The 15,535-nt window shown below is 40.9% G+C and overlaps 3 protein-coding genes and 1 non-coding gene across 4 annotated transcripts; all 4 read right to left on the bottom strand.

Annotated features, from left to right (window-relative positions):
* Window positions 1-916: 916 nt before the first annotated feature.
* On the bottom strand, window positions 917-5,640 carry rgs9bp (regulator of G protein signaling 9 binding protein). The gene is made up of 3 exons (XM_032550838.1): window positions 5,157-5,640; window positions 2,223-2,529; window positions 917-1,817 (listed from the first exon to the last, which is right to left on the bottom strand). Exons 1-3 carry the CDS (start codon window positions 5,250-5,252, stop codon window positions 1,435-1,437), a joined length of 786 nt encoding a protein of 261 aa, XP_032406729.1. The 5' UTR covers window positions 5,253-5,640; the 3' UTR covers window positions 917-1,434.
* A 1,134-nt stretch (window positions 5,641-6,774) lies between these two features.
* LOC116711514 (kinesin-like protein KIF20A) lies at window positions 6,775-13,347 on the bottom strand. Its single transcript, XM_032550840.1, has 18 exons — window positions 12,035-13,347; window positions 11,841-11,936; window positions 10,742-10,861; window positions 10,534-10,672; window positions 10,280-10,464; window positions 10,099-10,192; window positions 9,736-9,882; window positions 9,550-9,661; window positions 9,406-9,468; window positions 8,888-9,034; window positions 8,634-8,799; window positions 8,398-8,559; window positions 8,164-8,303; window positions 7,903-8,068; window positions 7,614-7,725; window positions 7,473-7,540; window positions 7,284-7,403; window positions 6,775-7,187 (listed from the first exon to the last, which is right to left on the bottom strand). Exons 1-18 carry the CDS (start codon window positions 12,110-12,112, stop codon window positions 6,966-6,968), a joined length of 2,337 nt encoding a protein of 778 aa, XP_032406731.1. The 5' UTR covers window positions 12,113-13,347; the 3' UTR covers window positions 6,775-6,965.
* Window positions 13,348-13,837: 490 nt separating this feature from the next.
* On the bottom strand, window positions 13,838-15,260 carry rps20 (ribosomal protein S20). The gene is given in 4 exon segments (XM_032552226.1): window positions 13,838-14,065; window positions 14,214-14,287; window positions 14,467-14,566; window positions 15,045-15,260. Coding segments are annotated over 4 exon segments (573 nt in total). The 3' UTR covers window positions 13,838-13,882.
* Window positions 14,357-14,426, bottom strand: LOC116712391 (small nucleolar RNA U54). The gene has a single exon (XR_004337531.1). It is a non-coding gene; the product is annotated as a small nucleolar RNA U54 (small nucleolar RNA).
* Window positions 15,261-15,535: the final 275 nt, after the last annotated feature.

The raw sequence follows: 15,535 nt of genomic DNA, 5'->3' as shown, positions 1-15,535 counted from the left end.
TTGCATGTTCCCAGTGCTAGTACAACAATTTAAAGGTTCATAAATGTTAAACGCTCTCCCGCGTTGGTGGTGCGCTCGCTGGGCCGACTGGTCTGGATTAAAACAAAACGAAGATGCCAGGAGAATCATCTACAGCAGAATTATCTTATTTTGCTTTAATGAAACCTCATTTCAAAAGTAGATCTTATTCAATTGGGAAAAGCAACAAGAGCAACAAAAAAAAACCGACAACAGGGTTTTGTCAAACTTTATACTTTTATAATCCACAGTAAATGTATTTATATCATTGTAGTCCTTCAGTTTATATACAAAAAAAGACAAATTATTACATCCTCTACTGAGCATAAGCACCTACTGTATGTACTTACATTGGCAATCAGAAAAATAAGTTGCAAGTGTCATTCTAGCTTCTTTATTTTCTCAAATCATTAAGCAAAATGTACAGAAATGTTAGCTTTTCTGTCTTAATTTTTTACATTTAACAGAGAAAAACCAAACCTTGGCTCCAGTTTCCTTTGAAAGTAAGGACTTGGATCTGGGAATGATATCCCTGCGAACTGCACCGCGGCTCAGATAGGAGCAGGAAAATCTGTGGGATTTCCAGTGAGATTTGCTCTTTGGTTTATTGTCAACTGCTAGTAGCAACACAAGCTGTCAATCGCGTGTTTCTCTTCATTCAGTGTGTTCATAACATTGAAAGGACATGTTTGGAAAAATAGATTTCCACCATTTCTCTATGTGCACCAAAGGTTTGACAAGACACAAACTGTCAAAAGTTCTTATCAATAACTAGCTTATTTACGGCAACTGTCACAAATTTGCACATCTGTGGCAGATATGTTGCATTTGTAGCTGTTAGAGACAAACAAATTCAGATTTTAAGGATGTGCTTGATTTTGGTTTTCAGCTAGAAACCCACAGTGTCTAACTTGAGGACAAATCGAATGTGGTTTTAGTAACCAGGCTAACAGTTATTGGCCTTGGAAGCTAGCAATAATAGATGATTTAATTTTGGCCCTAGAGGAATATTTTTACAAAAAAATGTGACAATGCTACATATACAGTATGTGTTATTGATTTAACAAGTTAATGTGCAGCAGCCATATTGGATGCTGTGTTCAGGGTCGTTCGGGGACGTCCAACTTCAGGAGACAATTTAGTTGATTTTTCCAACCTGTTACTGATCAATTCAGACAGCAGAGAACAAAATGGAAATTCACCATCTGGGCTATACTCAATTTCAGATTACGAATCAAGTCCTAAGCTATTTTAAAATTAAAAAAAAAAAAGCATTTAGTTAGATGTAGTGTAAAAAATTGTATGCTAGCTTGCATCTGGATTAAGTCTGGTACACTGTTTACACAAATAAGCTGTTGAGTATTTTTTCCTCACCTTCAGAAGAAGATGAACGATTGAAATTTGTTAAGGTCTTGCTCACGAGAAAAAGAAAATACAGAGAGATAAAGTGGACGCTACAAAAAAAACACCAAGCAGCAGTAAGAGCACAAACATGTGGCTCCGCTGGCACAAGGGCTGAGATGTGGGGGCCTGCTGCTCCTCGTCTACGGACAGCAGAGCCATGGAGGCGCTGTCAGTGCTGCTGAGGGGGTCTGCGTACAGCGGCCCGTGGGGCTCCACCATCCAGCGCAGCACGTTGACTTTCATCTCCATGTCGTCGATCATGCGGTCAATTTGGCCGATCTCTAGCTCCATGGTGCTGCGCTCCTGGCTCTCGAGGCCGGCAGGGAGGGAATCCGTCCGCACCTGGTTCAGGTCGGGCAAACTCAGGGCCCGGGCCGCTACGTCACTGCATCCTCCTGTGGGGCAAAGGTCAACAAACCGTGCTGTAACTTCCTTTCACAGTTGTTTTGAACATAAAAACTATGAAAAGTTTTCATGAGAACAAATAGTTGTTCTTACAACAACTACTTGTTGATCATGTTTAAGCCTGAGGGGAGCACTCCTAAACTGCAGCTTCCTGCTGTTACCACGGCAGCATCTGAATTCAAGTGCCAACTTGAAACTTTCATTTTAACATCCTCACTCTCTAATGGTGTTAACTCATCTAAAACTTTGGTCTTAGATGATTTGATACTGTTGGTGTCAAACAGTGAGTGTAAAGTAATGCAACAAATTCAACCAATCTCTGTTTAAGCCGTGTTTTGAGTGGTTTCTCATACATGCAAAACATGTTTGAGAAAGTGACGCATTCAGATACCTACCTTCCAGGCCAGTGTGCACAAGGGACGCAGAGTCGGCCAGCGAGACAATGCCGCTGATGTTCAAAACTTTGCACATGTCAACGTGCAGCAGCTCCAGGCAGGCGGAGAAGGCCACCCAGAGGAGCTCCATCTCCTTGCGCTGTCCATCGGGCAGGCTCTTGTCCCTGAGGTGTGAGGTCAGGTGGTGGCAGACGTCCTCGGCCAACTTTTGGGCCTTTTCTCTCGTTTGCCTCAACTCGTCGCGGAGCTGCAGGCTGTCTGTGCACCCACCCACACATGAGGCTAAATGCCGGTAGCAAGCCACAACCTGAGCGAGAAAGAGAGAGAGAGAGAGAAAGAAAAAGAGGGATTTATATCGTCAACTCAATTCAATTTGAACTTGTATAATCAAGGACAGCACATAAAACAACATTACATGTTAAAAACAGAGCAACTGTTGTTGCAAACCTAGTCTTTGGTTGCACTTTTTCTTAAAAGACAACAAAATTAAAGATTCCTGTCACACCACACACACAGGATTTTGGGCCCCACGAAGACACAGGGCCCCTCTTTGTGGTGGACTCCCGTGGTTCGGACCCTTTATGATAACAAAAACAAGTACACACACACACACACACACACACAGACGCTGAATTTCAGCGATTATAAACAAGAAAAAATTCACATTAGAGAAAACTTATTCTCCACAGAAAAGTGAGTCAGTATACATTAGTGTTCATATATTTGTGTTTGGTTTAGTTATTGTTTCACCTGGGAACTAACAATTCAAACAGCCGCCATGTTTAGACATCTTTTGAACTTCTCCTGATTTCCAACCACAAACCCTTGATATATTTCAGTAGAATGGTATGTAATATTAAAAGTAGCTCATAATTGTTTTATAGAAAAATAAGTCTTTTTAAAAATTTTTTATAAAAGGAAACCTGAGAAGTCTGGCGTGCCTCTGTATTAATTCTCCCTGAATCCATACTATATCAAACCACTAAGTAATTACAGCTGTATCTTGGTCCATATCTCCAACTTTGCACACCTAGAAACCAAATGTTTTTCTTAATTTATTTATGCTTTTTATTTTAAAGCTTAAGGTCAGTCTGACTAAATAGAGAGCATCTTTAAATATCAGTTTTCAAACCTTTGCAACTGGATTTGGGTTTGGACTTTGACTGAGCCATTCTAACACAAGAACATGTTTTGATCTAAACTACTCCACAGTAGCTCTGGCTTCATGTTTTTTTCCCATTGTCTTCATCCATCTTCATCTATCAACTCTGGCCAGCTTCCCCGTGAAGAAAAGCATCCTGAGAACATGATGCTGCCACAGCCACATTTCACAGTGGGCATGGTGTTTTTAGGGTGATGTGCGCTTAAAAAAACTCTAAAAACCAGTCGAAGTGCTGGTAAATAGTTTCTAATTGTGACTTCTTCTATGTTTTAAACAGGCAGCTGCCTTATTGATCGCTGAACTCGTACCGTCTCAGTACGAAGAATGTTCTTGTCGCATCCCCGACTGGGAACTCTGGATATCCGATTTCCAAACACAAAGAGAGCCACACTTTTCAGATTTTTATCGAAGAAGTCTGATAAATAAGTAGTGTGCATTCATTTACTTCCTCTTCAGAAATTTGCAGTACTTTCTGTTGCTCTTTCACATAAAGTCTTGAATAAATACACTGAGGTCTGTGGTTGTAATGTGACAAAATGCTAAAAAAAAAAAAGTTCAAGGGGTGTGAATATTTTTGCGAGGTGCTGTAGGTAGGCACTGATATGCGGTGGGTTTTCACGTCACGTGAACCACAGCACCACTAATCTCCGTTAAATGTTGTCTATTAGTCGTCTTAGCAACTATATAATCAGCAATGCCGATGTCCCAAAGACGTCCCTACGACAACTTTAGTCAGTGCAGTGAAACTATAATACATATTATAAACATTTGGACTTGTAAAGGCAACATTTCATTGACAAAAAATGGCTAACTGAATTTCCAAGGATCTAGTTAATCTGAAAAAAAAAGCTACAGTTTGTCTGGTGTGATAATCGTCGTACAGTTCGTGGGTTTTATAAAGAACCATTAGCTTGACCTCAGGTGATTAGCAGCCATGGTTTCATTCATTAAAAATATTAGATATAATCTCATTATCGTGGATCTATTTCTAGATAAGCCAAAACAACCTTGTGGACCAGAGTACAAGAGGCCCCCTTTTTTTTTTTTGTGATGCAACACGATAACTCTTTATTTATACAATCGATTTTTGTTCAATTTAATCACTAAAGTATGTTACATAAAATATAGTAACATTTTAATGCATGGTTAATCAGAGATGACAGTAATCAGAGGAAAAGTCCGTTCATGTAACATGTTTTAAAATTTAATTTTACGTTGCATATATATATATTTTTTATTGGCGACATGAAGATGGTCTCAGCACCAACACCATTTATTTCATTAAGCAGGAAGATATAAAATCATTATTTAAATATGCTTAAACTTAAAAGTAATAGACAAAACTACAAGAAAATGTTTACAAAAAAAAAAAGAAAAAAATTCAATATTTGATAAGTGTGGGGGCAGAATTGTATGGCAGGACCATGACATTAGCTAATAGAGGAGCCACAAAGATGCACTGGACCGGGGGATTCTTTTCAAAGAGAGTGCTCTTTTAGCTGCGGGGGGGAAGATTTGTTTCTGTTTTTGTGTATGTTCATGTCTGGGCATAGTGAGAGAGTGAGGATGAACTTAAAATAGCAAACTATGTTAAAATTTTTTTTTTTTTTTTACAAATATTTCCATTCTTTTTGGGGCTAAGTTTTAAGATCAAACATCTAAAATAATTTCACAAAGACTTTATTATTTTTGGTAGAACCTGACATGCTAGAACTGGGTCACAGCATTAACTTCAGCCATAAAAGCATGAATAAAAGCCTGCTGCGGCTTACCTTCATCAACGAGTCCACCAGCGCCTTTCCATCGGCCAAAGCCTTGTCTCCGCTCGCCGCGCAGTCATCGCCAACTTTGTTATTTACAAGTGGCATGGGGATGATTCGCACAGAGTCTCAGACTCTGCCACAGCAGGCGAGATCTCGGCCCCCACTGCCCTTCACTTCTCCAGCTTCCCCGGCTCCTCTTCTCTCCCTGGAAGATGCTTCATTCAGCGCCAGAGGGCCCGGACGCGCTCGGTCCCGAGGCGAAGCATGTTGCAGAGAGAAGCACCCCCATCTGCGGATAAAGTGCAATCGTACGTGCTGAACATGCTTTGGAAAGTGAAAGCAATAAAGAGAAAAAAAAAAGTATATTAAACTGAAGCAACTCTTAAGCAAGATTATAATCCAGTGATTGACCCCTTTGCACTGACGCAGGCTAAGACGGACTGCTAATCTCATTAACCATCACCGAGAGACAGGAGAGCAGCTGGCAGCCTGAGCCACGATGGTCCTTTCACTGACCGAGGAGGCTTGGCTCCCTTACCTCAAGCGCTCCATGCAGGCTACACCTCCATCACTCATCTGTGAAGGTCAACGTGCTGCACTTCACGCTGTCGTCCCACGGCTAGGGTTCGTAGTATAGCGCATCTGCTTGGGAAAAATAGAAATAAGTGTGCAGTAAAAGAAAAACAAAAAGTAGTGGTGGAGTTGTAACTTATGAATATTTCCACCTTTAGTCCAACACATTGATTATCTAGGCCAGACTTTAGAGAGGGCTTACAGGGGTAGCAGCCCAAGGTCCCAATTTTTCTCTTTTTTATTTTTATGAATACATATTTTGGAAACATTGTATTCCAAAGCTTAACTGCCCAAATTAGGCAAGGTGTATTAGGATTTTGGAATTTTTATGAATACAAACAATATTCAAGTCTTTAAAAATGATAAAGTTACCAGTCTTTGGTAACAACATGGAGTTACTGCCTACCTATTGACATATCTGCTTTTAATTACTATAATATGCACTATTAAAATACATTTTCCTTAGAGGATTGGGCACCAAAACTGGATCCAGCCCAGGGACCAAATCAGTGTAAAGCCGGCCCTGATTATGTTACAATCCAGTAAAATACAGCTCTGTCCAAAGTCACCAAGTTATGCTGCATTCCTGTTGTACTGGGAAACTCAGACTGCCCAGTAGGACAAAAAAATAAAAAACATCCTCTGAAGTCAGATTTTCCAGTGGGAGAATGGGAGCAACTCCCCAATATCCCCAGTTACATTCGTAAGACGGACTTTGCGTTTCAATATGGCGGCTGCTAGCATCAACAAAAGTAAGGAATTAGCCTACAGGAAGCAACTAAAAAGTGATGTTTACTTAAGTGAAGCTTAAAATGCTTTAGGAGCCATTTCAAACAATGCTTACGGGCGTCGCCATGTTCTGACTTCTGAACTAGAAAGCTGGTCTGACGTCAAATTATTCTAGGAGTTCCCACTGCCATTAATAAACAGAGTCCACCTGTGTTTTAATTTAATCCTAATGAACAGCAAGACGTTTGTGTGAGGAGAGCAGTTTGGAAGAGATTGTCGTGTTCTGGTATTTTAAAGCGATAAAATTGAGTCAATGACTACAATGTCAAGAATCAACAATAGAATTTTAATAAGCAAAAACATTTAAAGTGTAAAAATACAAGATCTGGAAATGAATTACATTCGAAACCTTCTGTAGAGCTTTTCAGTTCAAGAAACTCAGACATTTTGCAGAGTTAGTTAAGATACAAAGTTAACATTTAAAAACACCTATGCAAAGCACAGACGGTGGGACGTTCAGCACTTGGGAGTCCTGGGAGGCTTCACGAGGCTGTAGCTGGACGCGCCCCTCCTAGGGGATGAAACTGACTCCTTGATGTTGGCCAGCAGGCCTCTCCTGGTCCTGGTCTTGAGCTGCACTGGAGACTTCTGGGAAAGCTTTTCGATTTCAGCCTTAAGCGAGGCGATCTCCTCGTCCTTTTCAGCGTTCTGGCACAGAACCTCTCCCATGGATTTGGACTGTTGTGACACAGCACAAAACATTTGCACCCAAAAGACGACCGCAACCGTGGGAAGTTTCTGAACTCTCTGTCCGTGATGGCGACGTCGCCTCACCTGTTCGTCAACAGTCTTCCGCAGAGCCTCCGCATCAGCCGATTTCTCCAGAAAATCATCCCGGACGTGGTGCAGAGTTTGGTTAAGATCCACCAACCTTTTCTCCAAATATAAAATTAACTGAAGACCAAACATCTACGTCATTATGCGTTTAAACAGTCTCAGAGTCAGAGGTTCTGACACCGTTACCTGTTTATTATCCTCACACATTTTCTCAAGGACGCCGTTTTCTTGGCGAAGATGTTTGATTCGATCGTCTGTGTGGGCAAAAAAGTAATTTGACGTCAACGCGTCTCGAGATCTCAGAATGGGAGAGGGGAAACTTTTTACCCGTTTCTCCTGGATCCGTCAACGGTTCCGTCTGACACCACTGATCCACACTCAGCAGTGGAGAAACGCATCTTCCCAAGTCCTCCAACTCAGACACTTTACGTCTGAGCACCTACCAAAAAAAAATAAAAATGTACAAACATATACACCCCCTTTGCGTGTGTGTACATATATTTATGTTTTTAAAAGACTTTGTTTGGATCACTTCTACAAAGTTCTTTCAATGTGAATTTCTGTAAACCCCTCTTTTCAAATTCACTGTGGGGTAAAAGACAAAAATAATAATTACCTCAGCTTTCTCCTGTTCAGCAGTGAACTCATCAAGCGGCACATAGTTATCCTCCAGGTTGCTCATGGCACACTGATAAGCGTGCTCCTTGATCACATCTTTGTACATCTCAAACGTGTTCTCCAGTTTTTCTGCATAACTCTCTTTCAGCTCCTCAATCTGCCGGCTTCATGGATAAAAGAAAAAAAAAAAAAACCTTCATACAACAATGGCTTGTTAAATTGAACCACCCAAGATGAATCTAAACAGCACTGAGCACACATGCGGAGTTCTTCGCTCTCCAGGAGCTGCTGCAGCATGGCGTCCCCCATTTCTTTACGGATTTCCATTTCTTGGACCAGGTTCTTCCTTCGCTCGGCAAGAAATTTAGTTCGCAGGTTTTCAATTATGTTCAGAAGCTCCTTACAAAGAGAAACCCATGCAGACGAGAGTTTGCATTAGGGCCACAAACGTTAAGATATCCGATAGTGGAAGTAAGCTAGTTGTTATCTTTACATTTTGTGGCAGCAAAGACATGTCCAGATCGTCCTCTTCAAACAGCTCGTCTTCGGACGGGTGGCCCTCCAGAACGCCATTCCTCATCAGTGGCTTCCCATCCCGACCGACCAGACAAGGGACTGAAGGCTCCGCAGGTTTGTTTGGAATCACCTGCACCACCTGGGGAAAAAGTGCTCTGGTTGCATAAAGTCTCATTTGAATTGGGAATGACCTTGGTTTCCACTTGCCTGAACCTGTTTGGCAATGGCAGAGAACTTCATAACATGGAGGGTGTCGTCGTAAGTGGACGCACACTGGTTGATGTTGACGATCATCGTGGCTCTACCTTTGCCGCAGAAGAAAGCCTGGAAGAGCTTGGTGAGTTTGCTTTCTCGGAACGGAACGTAGGCAACCTTCGCTCTTGACACCGAGACACAAAAGTTGACCGAGTTAGAGAAAACGTACATTTAAACCCAACGGTTGGCAACGGGCTTCCAACTCCTTTTACCCGTCAGCCTGACCACTACGGAGGGAGCTGATGCATTTTCCCAAAATAAGGAGGGAATTGTTGATGTTCCCAGCCTCCTTGAGCCGCTCTCCGAACGTCTTCGCTTTGTTGCATCTTTCCAAACCAGCCAGGTCGCAGAGGGAGAACCTGGGAAAGTCATTTACCAAAAACAATATATTTTGCAGCTTTCATGTTAAGAGATGTAAATTCCAGCAGTTAGGATGTCCTGATCTGGTATCAATATTGGAAATCAGTCCGATATGGGCCAAGAAACGGGTATCGGTTTGTATAGGTTTGGCATCTAAAAAAAAAAGTAGCCAGCAGAATTGCAAAATTAATAAAATGTATAAATAGTCACTAATAATGTTCTATATTGAAACTAAACTAAATTTGGCCATTTTTGTATTTTGAATTGAAAATCTCAGAAAAAAAAAAGTTTTCTAGAAAACAATGAATTAAACAAGGTCAAATTAAAGAAAATGAACAGCCTCTGGTTGAGGCTCGTCTGCCTTACTTACTCAGAAATCCTTTCCACTGTTCGTCCATCGATCTTCAGCAACTTCATGGTGAATATACTGTGACTAAAAAAAAAAGAAAGAAAACATGCAGACCCCATTAAAGGTCCAATTCCAACAAAATAGATGAAAAACTTAATAGTTCACCTTCTGCTGGATGACTGGTTCATCTTAGTGGTTGCAGCACTTCTGTTTCTATTTCCAAACTGGAGCAGTTTGTTGGCTTCACTCAGGTTCTGGATGTTAATCCATTTGAGGTCTTACAATCAGATATAGAGCCGTTAAGTTACTGCAAAAAGTCAAACGTAGCATTTGCATTTACATTTTTCACACCTTTCACATAAGCATTTCCAGCCCCGTCGTCACACACGCGGAGAGAGGAGCGTTTCTTGGACTGGGACGGCTGGAGGAGGTCATACACACACTCGTTGTAGATTTCAAAGAACGCCACCCACAGGGCAAACTGGTCACCACTGGTTTCTGCCAAGAGGAAACAAGAAAAATAGATGCCATGTGACAAAAAATAATATAAAAAAAATAGAGAAAGGGTTTGCCACCATCTTGGCAAACACACATTGGATTTTCATGCCAGACTTGAAGATCCAATGTCTTTTTTTTTAATTAAAGGAAGCCCAAGAAAAGAAAGTTTTTAGTTGCAAATTAATGAGTGTTAGTTTTCCCCAAGTTGGGTTCTACCTGTCAGATTGTTGGATGAAGACAAAGATGAAAGAGTGATATCTGAAGAGATCGAGGGCTCTGAACTACTGCCGAGTCTTTGATGATCGCAATCCTGGAGCACAAGAACATTGAAGTTATGACGATGCCAAGACATTTTTAGATGACTGGTAAAAGGTTGGAGGTAAATCTAAGGTTTCACGTCTTTGATTGAAGCAAGAACGGTCATTTTAGCAGTTCTCTCCTGCTTGACTTGGTCGGCATCCAGAAACTGGGCGCCATTCATCAGATATGGCTTTAGGTCCATTCCCTCGTACTGAAGACCTCCGATGTAGCTAAAGACGGCATCCAGCACCCGTGGAAGAATTCCCGGATCTTTTGGTGTTCCTAAATTGATTTCAAAGCCGGAATTTAGGACTTGATTATTCACTGAGGGTTGGGTGCTTCCACACTTACCTTGGATTGTGAAGGTTTTCCCAGCGTTGGTTACGCCATAGCTGAATATCAAAGTATTTTCTCCTGCCAAGAAATCAAACACTTGGCTTCTCACCGTGTCCTCGAAGAGTTCGCCTTGTGTTGTCTGGGGTCCAAAAACCTAAAGGCAGCAAAATGAAGGCAAGTCTGATGCATAGATGTTGAAAGAGGTGCGGAGTTTGCTTAAAACCTTTGAGAAGGAGAACTTGTGGATCGACAAGCCAACTCCTTTCTCGCTGCTCTTCATGGTGGCAGATCCCTTCGGTGCGTTCAGAGTCACCGTCTGGCCATCGTCAATCACAACACAGTCCTGACAAGAGACAAAAGGGGTATGGGTCGGTTTAACAATTTAAAATTAAAGCTTTACTCAAGATGCCTCGATAACTTACGGGCCCAGTCAATTGTCAAGTCTTTCAATTGTATCTTAAACTCAAGGGGGAAAAATGGTTTCTAATCATATTTGTGACCATTTCCATGATAATGACCTGTTTGAAGAGCTTCCTTTAGAAGATAGAAGCCATTCTAACACTGAAACAGCACTGGTGAAAGTCGCCAATGAAATTCTCGGCATTCCTCATCAGTGGCTTCTCATTTCGACCGACCAGACAAGGGACTGAAGAGTCCACAGGTATTGAACTTGTATCTGTACTTTTACTGTTAGATCTCAGCGCTACATTTGATACACTAGATGACAGGACTCTTCTACAAATTCTTGAAATCATTGTCAGGACCTACAGCACAAGATTAGTTTAGACCATATTTGTCTGATAACAAGATACCAGTGTGTTATGTTAATGACAAATTATGTAGCGGTTACTTGTGGAGTACCACATGTCTCAGTCATTGGGCCAATCCTATAGCTATGCCTGCATAGGGGTACAATAAGGTACTTTCTGAGGTGCTTGCAGACACATTATAGGCACTCATCTGGAAGTTTCCAATGCACAAACTGCTGTTAAATAAAGAAAATGCCGACCTAAAATAATTATTTTACCATTTATTTGGCGCCCCCTCAAGCCTGGCGCCCTCTATGCGTTGCAAACAATTCATACCCACTTTTTGCCTCACCGGCTACATCTCTCAGCATCTGTCTGCATCTCCACTTGGTTAAGCAATTTTCATTTCTTCTGTATTCACGCAGCTTCAATGCAACACGCGAGTCATCAAATCCTTTGCCTTGGCTGGACAAGAAGTCAGGCAAACTAAAACTCTGGCAGTAAACGAACTCCAGTTAAACTGTCTTTGGATGTGAACTAAGATGAAAAGGTCACTCGAGGCCTAAACTGCACCTGATCCTCGTTGCCAGAGAGCTCCTCTTTGGAAAAGGGCCGAACTCGGAGGTAAATTTGCATCATCTGCCGCTCAGCGCCAGAAGACATCACAGCCTATTCAAGAAAAATGAACATACGTTTCAGGTAGAATGGCATCGTTATCGGTCTAAAGTGATTTGATTGGAGCAGAAATAGGCTACGAAAAGCCTTACCTGTTGGAGTGAAGGACTGAAGACAGAAAACTCCCCAGTCAGATCCATGTCAGCAGGCTGCATGTCCTCACTTTCCATTTTGGTGAAATCAAACTCTTACTGAGGAAAAGCTTTGATTTCAAGGAGAAACCTAATGCTTTTCAGCCTGAAATGAGCTTCCACTCTGCCACTACCTGCAAAAAGATCTACCGGTGAAATGTGTCAAGGGACATGTGATCACTTTTTATTGGAAGCAGGTGCGAGCCTGCCCACATCATCATCTCGTGGGACCAGCTACAGAGGAGGGTTCTGCGCCAGCAGTGAGGTCCATTCCTTAACGGTCAACTGGCGAATGACTCGGCCAGAACTGATGAGGAACAAGCAAAGGAGGAGTTTTAGTTGAAAATCAACACCTTAGTTGGAGATTACTCATCAAAGCAAGCGCCTTTTGTTTATTTCTGATAATCATGCTTTTTCTTCCAAAGGCTGACTGAACTTTAATAAATTCGACAGATTGTCTGTCTCTTCTTGTCATTTAGCATTTTGATCTCAAAAAGTAAAGATTTGTGTAATGGTCACATGATAATCAATGCATGTACTCTAGTTTTTGAGTCAGCGCTAGGCATGCAGCGGCCGTGAATTTGTCTAAAGTTGCTTTCTATCTACACCCACCCCTCAGATAGCCCTGCTGGTTGCTAATTATTTGCCACATTGATAATTCAAATAATTCTATAAACTCTGTTTAATAATGCAATACATTTCTAAATATAATTGAATGATTCAACAGGTGGAAGACTTTTACTGCGGGGCCTAACAGTTGACTTCTATCTGGGCTCATATTATAGGTGCACCTCTGTACATTTGTATGATTATGTGATACATTTTAACCATTTGTTGGTTCATTTAGAAGGTAATGAAAACCTCAAATTAGAATGATTCTTTTTCCACTGCATCTATACTAAACGTTGCCTTATTTTTCAGATTTTCTCCTATCTTCTCTTTATATTTCAGAATATAAACATGTTATATTTCAGATAACATGTTCTGTGGTTTCGTACACTGCAGTGATCACATTTGCCTCTGTTATGCATTTGTATTTTAAGAAGTGCAAAAAGTCCTGTATGTTCCAAGTTTTAATCTCTTCCAATTCTTATTTTATTTCACCTACAGTCTTGTTAATCTTCCTTTTTTTTTTTTTGCCATTCATCGGGTTTTGTTTAATGACTATCCTTTGGATTTGCTTGTTTTCACTATGAATCCTCAAACTTTTCAATAGTAACATGAAGATAAAATGAAAAGACCTGAAAGGGGTGTGTCAAACTCCAGTCCTCCAGGGCCGCTGTCCTGCAGTTTTTAGATGTGCCACAGGTACAAAACACTGGAATAAAATGTCTTAATTACCTCCTCCTTGTGTAGATCAGTTCTCCAGAGCCTTGCTAACGATCTAATTATTCTGTTCAGGTGGTGCAGCAGAGGCACATCTAAAAGTTGCAGGACTGCGGCCCTCCAGGACCGGAGTCTGACACCTGTGCTTTAATGTCAATTCTCCAAGAACCTTAATTATGGGTTTTCAGTACCTGGGAGCTCTAGTTTCAAATACTGAAATTAGTGTAATGAAATACCTTGAAAACAGCATTCCCAGATTTATGTTAATTTATTAGCTCCTTAAAGCCACTTCCACCCACATGTGTTATCAAATCGGCCTTTATGCTCAACTGTTGAGCCAGTTTGAAAGTTACAGTTTGAATACTTTCATACTCATCAGTATTTCCTTATTTTCTAAGGATTCTTAGGATTCAAAAAAGTTTCACACAAAGAAACGAGTGCGTTTTCTTTCAGTTTTTCTTTTTATTGGAAAAACTGCACTGCTTATGCATCTGCAATGGTGACTTCGACCTCTACGCCGGGCTCGATGCTGATGGAGGTGATCTGCTTGACGATTTCAGATGGACTGTGCAGATCGATCAGTCGCTTGTGGATCCTCATCTGGAAGCGATCCCAGGTTTTGGATCCTTCACCACAGGGAGTCTTTCTGGTGGTGATGCGCAGAGTCTGGAGATGAGCAAAAAATAAATAAATTAAAAATTAAAGAATGCTTTAGGACATCCAAAAGATTTTCAAAATTTCAGTAAAAGTGGCATGACACTAGAGGAAAATAAGTAAAAAAAATTTTTTTTTTTAAATCTAGAAAAGTCTGCACCTTGGTTGGCATGCGGACTGGTCCCTTCACCTTCAGGTTCTTCTCCTTGGCGCCGCGGATCAGGTCTGCGCAGACTTAAAAGAAAAAAAAAGAAGAAAAATTTAAGATCTACTCAACTACAACCAATAAATTTTATAAAAATGCCTCGGCTCAGAATAGCGTATACAGTCACCACGATTAATTACTGTCAAATGTTTTCATCCTCATCGCTCAGTTTTATGCAAGAAAACACAAACAAATGGAGGCCAGCTACCTTTCTCCAGAGATTTCACGTTGCGGCTGGTGAGGGTGATGCGGATGCGATGGATGGCGACCTCGGTGTCAACCGGCGCCTTACCAGTGTCCTTAAAAGCCTGGAGTAGAAGAAGAAGAAGAAAGCTCAGACATGTAAAAACATGATTTTTTTTTTTTTCCTACCTTAATCTTTGAAAGAAGCTGCGCTTAGAGTGATTTTTTTATTTTAGTCACAGAATTACTTTCTCGACTTTAATATCGTCCAATTCACACCAGGAAGAACTTTGGCTTTAAAAATTTCATTAGCTTGATTTGTGCTTCAACTTAAACATCACATTGTCTACAAGCTGAATGCAAATATTACATTTTTTTAAGCCGAATTATTAACAGCGACCCTTGGTTAATACTCAATCAGTTTACCAAGTTAATTGACATGTTTAACAGGAACAAGTAGTTTTTTTATTCCATACGGCGGGAAGCCAGGCGGAATTCTTGCTATTGGTGGTAAATACATCGTTTTTTTTGCTTTAAATTAAACTATATAAATGTCACGCACGAAATACACATTAGATATGAGTATACTGAAAAAGAGCATACCATTTTAGTTATTCCTGACCGACTTAATCGGAAGAAATTCAAGCGATCAGCGGTGAGCCAGGAACGGACGCTACCAACGTGGTTAGCTCCACAGGAAAAAGGACGAGCCGAGGCCTGCTTCCGCTTTATGTTCTCTTCATCCGGGTCTCTGCCTTTTCTTCTTCTTCTTGTTCTTCTTCTGTATTCGCACCACGGTTAACTAGAGATCAGTGACATCTACTGGCCCGCGTTATTGTTCGTCAAACTTCCACAACACAACTTTCAGACTCAAAATCAGGAACAATCCCCCCAATAAAACGTGACCGATATAATTAATCAGGTCTCACATTGTTATGTCCATTGATTATTGACTATGGATTTTTACATTACTGTTCAGCGTCTCGCTAAAACTACCAGAAACACAAGTATTTCATATTTTTGGCAAGAAGATTATAGGAGTACAAAACGAATCACAAAGGAGAATAGTTAGAGAATACTTTATATTATTCTGT

This window comes from Xiphophorus hellerii, chromosome 21 (assembly GCF_003331165.1).
Source record: "Xiphophorus hellerii strain 12219 chromosome 21, Xiphophorus_hellerii-4.1, whole genome shotgun sequence".
NCBI lineage: Eukaryota > Metazoa > Chordata > Actinopteri > Cyprinodontiformes > Poeciliidae > Xiphophorus > Xiphophorus hellerii.
The sequence above is the reverse complement of the archived record's forward strand: the minus strand, read 5'-3'. Positions and strand labels throughout refer to the sequence as shown.

Coding starts and splice junctions, on each gene's coding strand:
- rgs9bp (XM_032550838.1), bottom strand. CDS start 5,252: ATGCCACTTGTAAATAACAAAGTTGGCGATGACTGCGCGGCGAGCGGA. Junction 2,530..5,156: donor TGGTGGACTCGTTGATGAAG/GTAAGCCGCAGC, acceptor TTTCTCGCTCAG/GTTGTGGCTTGCTACCGGCA. Junction 1,818..2,222: donor TGTGCACACTGGCCTGGAAG/GTAGGTATCTGA, acceptor TTTGCCCCACAG/GAGGATGCAGTGACGTAGCG.
- LOC116711514 (XM_032550840.1), bottom strand. CDS start 12,112: ATGGAAAGTGAGGACATGCAGCCTGCTGACATGGATCTGACTGGGGAG. Junction 8,069..8,163: donor GAGAGCGAAGAACTCCGCAT/GTGTGCTCAGTG, acceptor TTATCCATGAAG/CCGGCAGATTGAGGAGCTGA. Junction 7,188..7,283: donor GGAAGACTGTTGACGAACAG/GTGAGGCGACGT, acceptor GTGTCACAACAG/TCCAAATCCATGGGAGAGGT.